Source organism: Limulus polyphemus, unplaced genomic scaffold (assembly GCF_000517525.1).
Source record: "Limulus polyphemus unplaced genomic scaffold, Limulus_polyphemus-2.1.2 Scaffold72, whole genome shotgun sequence".
Classification (NCBI taxonomy): Eukaryota; Metazoa; Arthropoda; class Merostomata; order Xiphosura; family Limulidae; genus Limulus; species Limulus polyphemus.
The window spans coordinates 692046-702670 of NW_013665682.1; the positions used below are offsets into that span (position 1 = coordinate 692046).

The 10625-nt window shown below is 33.2% G+C and overlaps 1 protein-coding gene across 1 annotated transcript in view; it reads left to right on the top strand.

Annotated features, from left to right (window-relative positions):
* The window catches only part of LOC106466095 (sodium-coupled monocarboxylate transporter 1-like), a 24252-nt gene that overhangs the window by 11292 nt on the left and 2335 nt on the right, over positions 1-10625 (top strand). The window contains exons 5-11 of the mRNA XM_022394645.1: positions 153-192; positions 571-700; positions 2106-2194; positions 3142-3257; positions 5541-5608; positions 9236-9322; positions 9843-9997. Of these exons, the coding sequence (XP_022250353.1) occupies positions 153-192; positions 571-700; positions 2106-2194; positions 3142-3257; positions 5541-5608; positions 9236-9322; positions 9843-9997 (685 nt within the window). The remainder of the gene's footprint in view (positions 1-152; positions 193-570; positions 701-2105; positions 2195-3141; positions 3258-5540; positions 5609-9235; positions 9323-9842; positions 9998-10625) is intronic.

The following is a 10625-nucleotide window of genomic DNA, read 5'->3' on the forward strand; positions in this document are numbered from 1 at the left end:
ATCTTTAGTTAGTGGTTTATCTACTTACTCTATATCAAGGAAACAAAAGCTACCCAAAAATACCAATATTCTATTGTCCATATACTGATTTAGTGATCCCTTCTTCTCCCGTTTTTATGTTAAACATTACCGACGGTTTCAATGATCTTTAGTTAGTGGTTTATCTACTTACTCTATATCAAGGAAACAAAAGTTACCCAAAAATACCAATATTCTATTGTCCATATACTGATTTAGTTATCCCTTCTTCTCCCGTTTTTATACTGCAAAAAAAGCTGAGATTTATGTTAAACTTTATTTTAGTAAAGGAAAACGCTACGATACGAAATTATAACCAATGAAAAGTTAGTAGAAATGCTATCCTATGTATCTCTCGTGTGTTCTATCACATCTAAAAATAAACAGTTTAAATATCATACTTAATATTTTAGTTTTGTTCAGTTAAAGAAAGTTTGAGCTTTCCCCATGTTTCTTACAACTCTATTCGTTATTAAAAGGAAACTTAATTTCTTATTTTTTATAACAATATAGGCTTACTTTTCGTTACTTTTGTCATTTTTTTTATCCAAGAACGATATGGATCAACCTTCTTGGCGGGTTTATTATTATAACAGCTACATGCTTTGCCGGACTTATTATTTACAGTAGATATCACGAATGTGACCCCATCACCGCTGGACTTGTCAATGCCCCGGATCAGGTAGTTTGCGTATCTATTGCATTTCTATAGCTAGTACAGAATTATTTTATTGTTACACCTTTGAGGGATATTACATAGATATGATGTAGTTTTAAATACCTAGAATAATCAAATTAAAAGGTAGTGTAAATTACACGAAAATGATATAAGTGGTCAGCAAAAAGTCTAATGATAGATGGAGTTCTTTTGGTCCAACATTTATGTGATTTTATTTTCTTACGTGCCTTGTGTTTATGAAGGGCGGTTTTATATAGGTGTTCCACTGTTTCTTTATCTTTCATATCGAGTTTCATTAAAGATAATTGGTATGTTCCATTTATTTGATGTGAATCCCCCCTCCCAAAAACGTCGTTCCGGAAAAGTTTGAGTTGTTTTTATTAAACAAAAAGAAGACGTTTGGCACTATTTTTGAGGTCTAGCTCACTGGACCAGGCCCGTGATCTGACCCGAGACCATGAGAGTCAATATAGAGAAGTTAACTTGTAAATGTAAAGTAAAACGATGTAGAGAAACATGCTTGAAGTGTTCTAGATGTGGTTGTGGATGTGATGTTTAAATGTAGCGATTAAGCTAAACCTTGGATCTAGGTAGGATGAGGGAAGAGCTCATTCGAAGATATCTCAATGGATTCGATATACTAGCTAAATCGGAGATTCGTCAGTTTATTACTGCATTGACAGCGAAACATAAACAAACGGGCACAATAATCGTTTTCTTGAACTAGGGGGATTGGAATCATATATAAAAAATCATTAGTTTCAATATTTTGTAAAACTGACAGCACAGTAAAGCCCAAAGATGCAGTATTGAAGTTGAAGAAGATGCATGATCCGTTACAAGATGACTTCCCTAGCAATTCTCAAATTTAAAATGCCATTTCTGCAGTGAGAAGCAAATATAAGAAGGATGATATAATACCCAGTATGGTACCACCATAGTATAAACCATATAGATAGCATCATGTCATATTTTCATTAATATTTAGTTGGGGTTTTATCTATTTTTTTTTTTTCGTTTTAGAAGTTGTAACGAATCTGTTGATCATTCTAATCTCAGTACTAAAAGATGCTGGGCTGGCTCGTGTGGCAGGTGTTAAAAATAATTAACTCTTGTATTGTGTTTCTTAAGGTGTTTTGTCTAGGTAATTTCAGTTTTTAGTTCTTAAAGATTCGTATAATGATAAAACGAACAATTAGTGTTAGAACTTTAAAAGCTTTACGTTAAATTATATAAGTTTTGATTTAATTAAAAACAATAAGTTTCTTTCACATTCGTGAAGTTTGGAGATGTTACTTCTTTTATTTATCCTGGAAGTTTAAGATTTTTTTACTCGAAAAGCTAGTAAATTTTAGTTTATTTCCAAATATCAAACTTTGCCTCCTCTTTTGATTTATTTTGTATCTAGTTACTTCCGTTATTCATGATGGATGTTTTAGGATATTTACCAGGCCTACCTGGACTTTTTGTTTCTGGTGTATTCAGTGCTGCCCTCAGGTAGGTGTTGTAAATATATTCAACATGAAATGCCGATAAGGAACTTCTTCTATTTAGCCAGACTCTACCTGGTGGCTCAATGGCAAGTCTGAGGTTTTATAATGTTTTACAATCGTGGTTTGATACATGGGGTGCACATAGCAGAGGCAGACCATTGTGTGTAGCTTTATGTATAAAACCAACCTTTTAGACAAGACTATCAAGTCACATTATAAATGTGACTCTTTTATGCTTGTTTGTTTTTAATTATGCACAAAGCTACACAAGGGTTATCTGTGCTCTGCCCACCACGGTATCGAAACCCGGTTTCTAGTGTTGTAAGTCCGCAGACATACTTCTGTGCCACTGGGGGCGACTGTTTTATGATGCAGTTTTCAATATGTCTATTTGATATTTTTATTATTGTTTACAAGTATGAAATGTCAGTAAGTGGATCATACAATACTTATGCCCAACAAAATCTAAGCATAAAGGGTGAATTACATAACAAAACTTTTCCGAATATTTTACTAATACCTTGCTTTTATAAAATATTAAAACAACTTTTTGTGACACTATTAAAATATAAAATCAATAAATATATTTTTTTTAATTTAGCAAAGTCTTTCTTTCATAACTTCATCGAATTCTTAATGCCTCTGTAGAAATTTCGAAGTTACAAAACTTTATTTGGACATTAAAAACATTACACGCGACAGATAGCAACACTGTTGCACATATTTCAAAATGGTACTTTTATTGCTGTATTAAAAATATAATAACGTCATACATGTGCAAGAGGAGTTTCAAACACTGTAGCAAAAATCGCTTAAATGATTGTATGCTAATATAGTAGGTGAATACAGGTAAATGAGATTATTTCACATGAAGTCTTGAACATTTCATAATTTTTTTTGGATTTGATGGTATATTAACGAAACTTAAATGATGCGCTAACATACTTTCAGCACTCTTTCCTCCGCAATCAACTCCCTGGCTGCAGTAACATTAGAAGACATCATAAAGACCTGTATTAAAAAAGACGTGTCAGAGCTGTGGGCTATAAGGATAACTAAAGGCTTAGGTAGGTGTTGAGAAAATAACTAAAAAACTGTAAAATATTTACAATTCAAAGAATTAGTACATAACATAATCAGTACTGAACGAAAATAAATGAAGATTTTTAACAGTTACAGTTGTTTTACTAGTTAATAGAAAACATAAACACACATTTACTACATTCTCTTCAATAATCTGCACAGTTGAAGCTTCTAAATACTGAAAATCGATCACGAATTAAGAGCGCTAGATGCGTATTTCTTATCAGAAAGGAAATTATTAATTTGTTCTTTACATTCTACAAAGAAAGTAAATGTTTATGTGTGTAACGAATTTTTTATCATATATTTTGTTATTATGTATTTATTTTAATATCAACGTTTATTTAGATTAAGTTTATATTTAGAAACATGCATAGCTTATAGTGTTAAATATGTATTGTGAAACTCCTCCCTATTCTCCAAAGTTGTAGAAGATTCTCGAGAGTAAGAATCAACAAAATATGTATGTACATAAATGCTTAAATATAGCTCAGTATGGTTACGTAAAACTAAAATTTCTAGAAAGCCCCCACACGCCTATAAATATAACCAACGCGACGTGCCAAACAAAGAGAGTATCTATTATTAGTTTGCTATAGTCAGTGTGCTATAAACTTTGGAAGCTATAACTGTGATTGTTATAACGCTTATCATTCGGAAAACTTCAGCTATTTGACCAGGAGCATTTACAAAGTTCAAACATTACAAATCATTTAACGTCAGTGGATTCATATCGGACATCTGTACCTTCACAAAGATATTATATAATGTCAGCAGTAAGCGAAACTCGACCTGTAATCGGCGTGTGTGGCTGGTAAATAACGAGGTACAAAGCTAGCTAGCTCTCTGTTATGCAAATTGTACCTACATCAACTCGTAATTATCTCGATCATCGGGAACCCTCGATAAGATATCAAAGAAGTTCCAGACTGGAAAGAAGACTTTATATTGCTTGTAAGTTTGTGAAGCTTTTGTTTATAAATCATTGTTTGTAATAACTATTTGTAATAACTGTTACTGTAACTTGTATTCTTGTGTGTATGTGAAAACGTATTTGTATTAAAAAACTGTGTGTATCAATTTTGTTAGTGAATATCATAAACTGACTATATATTCAAAGTATAAATTTAAATATAAATTCAAAGTATAATTTAACTACTAAATTTAAAGTATCATTTAGTTCGGTTTCAGACCATTTGAAATTCTAAAACGTAACAATGTGTAATACATTAATCGATTTTAATGTATTTTAAAAAAAAGAGTATTTAAAGATATATATATATATAGATTAACAAAATTCGACATTATCACCTTTATGTTACATTTTAATTATTTATTGAACTATTAATCACTTCGCCATCCCACTCCCATGGCTCGTTCAGCGATAAGCCTTGAAGCTTATAACGCCAAAAATTGGGTTTCGAAACGCTCGGAGGGCAGACCACCATAGCCCACTGTATAGTTCTGTACTTATCAATCAACCACTGTTTTTGTTGTTGTTGTATTTTTTTGGAAAATTGCTAACCAAAATAACCTTGAATAAATGATTTCAAAACCATGTTATTTTTCAACTGTAAATGGTGGAGTTATAGGATATTTGGAATTTTTTAATCTGAAATAACGAATATCTTGTTAATGTTAATGGGGCATTTTTATAAACGTTTCTGAGTAGATTTGATTTGCTAGTGGCTTTTTGTTCTTGTGAGTTCAAACTTTGTAATTATGATATACGTTCATGCGTAAAGTCCAGTATGCATTTTAGGACCACGGTTTTCAAAATGGATTTTATTTGCCAGTTGTCAAAAGGATTTACTTGCTCAAGAAAAATCTATTACAGAAGAAATATTTAAACACATAACAAAGTTTAATTTTGTTGTGCTAAGTTCTTGATCGTATACCACGTTAGACGTGGCGAAACGTTGTTATATTTCATATTTTTCTATTTCGTTTTAGCTGTTTTTTGAAACTTTTTCTGAATTTTATAGAGTGTATGATACGTCCAGCATCTGTATCTATTAATGCCAGATAAATTATTATCCATTAAATGCATTTATTTATTGAGGGGGTAATTGGTACTAGGAGAAGTATGAAAGTCTTCGTTTACTAAAATCATTAAAGAGACAGTAAAATTTGTGTCGATTCTCGATAACTGGTCATCATCTTTATGCATTTAAAATTATTTTTAAGTTTCTGTTATGTGAATGATTTAATTGAATATAATTTGTTCAAAATTAACCTTCTATATTAGTATTTTTTACGCTTTCCAGCTCTTCTGTATGGTGTAATTACAATCTTACTAGTAGCTGTAGTTCAACTGCTAGGAGACATATTACAGGTAAACACACATTTAACATGTTTATGAACTTTAATAGATAAACAGAATTAGTTGAGCCACAAAATCTATATTTGAATTTAAAATATACTTCATAGCTTCAGTCTATACTTTGTTTTGAATAATTCACTAAATATAACAGGTCTCGATCAATGTTATAGTATTTGATCTCGTCAACTAAACGATATGTTAAGTGACAAATTGCCTAAGCGGCCATATCAAAGACCTCAAGTGTCAGGCATAGCTGTCCCTAATTTAGAAACTGCAGAATAAAGGAAAGTTAACCAATCATCAACACCCACATCTTACATGGCTACTCTTAACTGAATAACGGTATTAGTAGTTACTTTCTAACGCGCCTATTTAGAAAGAGCAAAGCTTGTTCAGTGGCATATCTTGGACTCGAACCTTGGACTTCCTGATCCGCATCCATGCATACTAATCTGTAGACCGCGGCAGACCACTCATGTTCTAATGATCTATCATAAAGAAAAACGTGTTCTACATGTATAATAATTGAGTATGACCAGATCCTCTCAGATCTTTAACTCAGTTTCGAGTAAGTAAATCCAAATTGCAAAGATTCTAGGGTTTAGAAAACAAAACCTCGTTATATAATTTGAGTAAGTAATTCACCTATTTTGGTATTCATCTTCATGCATGTGATGTATAATTAATTAAGTATGTTTTGTTCATAACCACACAAAAGCTAGCTTTAATTTTAACCTTCTAGATTACTTCGATCTATCTTTAAACTGAATTAGTTCTTTATAAATGGTTCGTTTTCGTACGTACTAGTTAAACTTTTGATACGATAAGAGCAGAAAACAAATTATATCATGCTTACTTCTTTTTCTTTGAACGAAGCCTATGTATGAGACATTTATTATAATGTTAAAATGTAGCTGAAATAAGAGCGACGTTGATGTCAAGTCTACTAAACTTTTAAATATTTAGTAATAAATTTTCTAATACCACAGATAAGCGAACGGCCTATACTTTTAGGTATATATATATAATAAATATATATTTAAACCTTTTTGATTATTTGCACTGAGATATTTAACCAGTTCTTAATTTATTTATAACTACAACTTCCGATCCAAGTAAGCTATGTACTTAGAGCGAAGCTAAAAATGAACCCGGTAATCAGTACAGCTAATTACAGTCTTGGCCAATATGTTTGCATACTGTTCTATATTGATGTTATTGTCTATATTCGTGGAGTAGTTATTGAGTGAATGCCCGAGTAGTAATAGAAAAGGTAGCTTATGATCAAACAAACATATACGAATTGTTATTCTGATCTGTATAAGTTGTTTTGAGCATTTGTTCATCAAAACACTTACACTTGTTTTGTATAAAAGGGTGTGCTTTTGGTATAATATTTGTCGAAACAAATCCACGCTTTGTTCAGACAATTTCTCTGTACTTGGTGTAAAGTCATGCCTCTTCACGTGCCAGAAGTTATAGGGTGCAAATTGTTTGACTGTCCAGAAATGGTATGAAGCAAATGGACATTTCCAGAACTGTAGGGTACCCCCATTGTACTGTATCCAAAATCTTGAAATGTCTTCGTACTACAGAAAACATCGATCCAGAAAAGTCAACTGGTAGACTCGAAAAACTACTGCCTGAGATGACCGTGTTTTGGTCAGGTTACAAGTAAAAGTCGAAAGAAGTCTCGCAATCCCTTACAACAGGAATGGCATGAACACCTTCATTCCAGGGTATCCAAAAGAACAGTGAATAAGAAACTGACCAATCAAGGTTATTTTGCAAGACGGGCTATCTGCAAACCGTTATTAACCATGTCACTTGGGCAAGACAGCATGCCAACTGACAGTTAGGACACTGACGACATGTCATCTTTTTAGATGACTCCTGTATATGGCTTGTTAAAGCTGATGTTAGGATTCGTGTTCGTCGTTTGTCTGGAGAACAGATGGACTACTGGTAGAAGCCAAAAAAAACTACTGCCCGAGATGACCGTGTTTTTGATCAGGAACGGCATGAGCACGTTCATTCCAGAATATTCGGAAGAACAGTAAACAGGAGCCTGACCAAACAAGGTTACTCTACAAGAAGGGCTATCTGCAAACCGATATTAACCAGAATTTGCCACCCTCACTGTGTTACTTGGGTAAGATAGCATGCAGTTAGGACACTGGCGACATGTCATCTTTTCAGATGAGTTCTGTTTCCAGATTTTTAAAGATGATGAAAGGATTAATGTTCTTTTATGCCTAGATAACAGATGAGGGAAGACTGTCTTTCTCACAGGAAACACCCAGGAGGCGGTGCAGTACATGTTTGGGCAGCTATTCGTCATGGTGGAAAAATTGCTCTTCATAGCTTCCAAGTAAAGGTTAATGGTGCCTTCTACAGGCATAACATGGAGACGATATTTCTCCCATATGCTAAGGAAAGGTTTGACAATAACTTTGTGCTCCACGATGACAAACCCTCCAGTGGCACATTGGTATGTCTGCGGACTTACAACCTTAGAAAGTGAGTTTCGATACTTGTGGTGGATAGAGCACAGATAGCCCACTGTGTAGCTTCGTGGTTAACTTCAAACAAACAAACCAGGATGACAATGCCACTACCCACAGTGTACAAATTGCACAGGATTATCTCTTTCAGGAGGATGTTACAAGATTGCCATAGTCAGCAATGTCAACAGATTGTAATCCCGTTGAGAACTGTTGGATGAAACTAAGCCCAAAAAATGCTAACCACGATCCTAAATCAGCTACTGTAGCTGAGTTGTAGCGCCTTCTAGTGAATAGTTGGGATGAAATCACGGTGGATTACATCAATAACCTCATCGCCTTGTGGAGGTTATTACAGTACGAGGAAGATCATCCAAGTATTGAATGTTTAATTTGAACTGATATAAGGTTACATACACTATTTATAATAAGTTGATGATATATTTTGTCATTATACAATTTTTTGGTAAGGTTCTTTTGTGCTAGACCCCCAGTAACACAGCGGGATGTCTGCGGATTTACAACGCTAGAAACCGGGTTTCGATACTCGTGGTGGGTAGAGCACAGATAGTCCTTTGTGTAGCTTTGCGCTTAACTACAAAGAAACTGTTGTGATAGATGAAATTGTGAATTACATATATTTCTACAGGTGTTTGATAATATTGTTTGCTGTTCTAATAAATCGTTCATGATGGCCATAGAATCTGTCTCATTTTAGGAATTACGTAAGTAGATGTCTAATATAACATGCATATCTCAGATTGACAGCGTTAAATGTATATTTGTATTCTTTATTAATAATAATGATCTTATTGGCTACAAAATATGCAAACATTTTGGCCAAAATTGTTGTAACACTGTACTCATAAAAAATCACATTAAAAAGCAATGGTAATCATTCCAGAATTTTAGATGAAAATTTAGATTGAAGATAGAAGAAAAGAGGATAAGTTAATTTTAGTTACAAGGAATAAGATAACAATACAAAATATTCCTAATAGTAAAACTATATTCATAAAAAAATCACATTAAAAAGTAATTGTGTTTATGCAAGAATTTTAGATGAAAATAAAGACTGAAGGTGGAAGAATATACTACTTATATGCACTTATACATTTTAATTTAAATGTTTCAGGCAGCATGGAGCTTCAACGGAATACTTGGAGGTCCTCTTCTTGGCTTGTTTACTTTAGGAATGTTTTGTCCATGGGCCAACTCAAAGGTGTGGAAATATCTATTTCTTACGTTCAGTTTCATTTAAAATCTGCAACTTCCTTTCGAAATTTATATGTTTTTATTAATTTAATTATAGTTTGTAGAAATATCTAATATTATGCCATTTTTATGCGAAAAGGTCTTTATATATTTCTTACAATTAATACGTATGAGGATACGATAATTGCTACATTAATTTGAACAGTTTGAACATTTTTAAAGAATGGGCTTTGGTGTTATTTTCCTGGTTTCAAGGATATTCTGTATATATATATCAGATAATTGTGATGATACAAGAGAGAAATTTACATTTCTAGTATAACCAACCGCATATATAAAACGAGAGACTTCTTCAGATATCCATACACAAATACCATTTTTAAATGTCGTACATAGTAACATCAAATGGAAATCTTCACTCCACGATTTTAAATGAAAGCTTCCTTTTTATCTTTATAGACAAGCATTTTTAGTCACCACATCTCACCTTTCAGCTAAAGAAAACATTTTAATTGCACATTTTTTAGGGAGCAGTTTCTGGATTGTTGTGTGGTTTAGCTTTATCATCTTGGATAGGACTTGGATCCTTCGTTTATAAGCCTGACGCTCCAAAGTCTCCAGTTTCTATTGGTGGTTGCCTTACTAATGTTACTCTGTCTCCTACCTACGACCCTAGACACAAGTAAGAACTGTCAAATACCAGCTGCACTCGGTAGTGTGTGTATGAAAATATAGTTTTATAAGAACAAAATACTATTAACTATTTATGAAACTATTTAAGTTTTCTACTTTTAATACTTAAAGGATTAACTGAATATTGTAATGCCCAAACTTAACCATGTATTTTACTGTTTTAAATGAATTTTTAAAATTCATGATATAAAATTAGAAGTAAGTAGTTTAAACGTAAGTTGTATAAATATTAAAAACTAACATGTAAAGTTGGAAAAGTTTAACTATAACATTTTAGTACTACTGATAACACTGTTACTATAGAACTCAAACAAATATCCAGTTCTATTACCAATATCCACAGCTGCGTCACATCAGTTTCATGATATTATTTTTAGTATGAATAAATTTAAACAAGAAGCCCCTCTGGTGGCCCTTCACAACCCCCTTCCTTCCATTTTTGGCCCGGCATGGCCAGGTGGATAAGGCACTCGACTCGCAATCTGAGGGTCGCGGGTTCAAATTCCTCTCACACCAAACATGCTCGCCCTTTCAGCCGTGGGGGCGTTATAATGTGACGGTCAATCCCACTATTCGTTGGTAAAAGAGTAGCCCAAGAGTTGGCGGTGGGTGGTGAT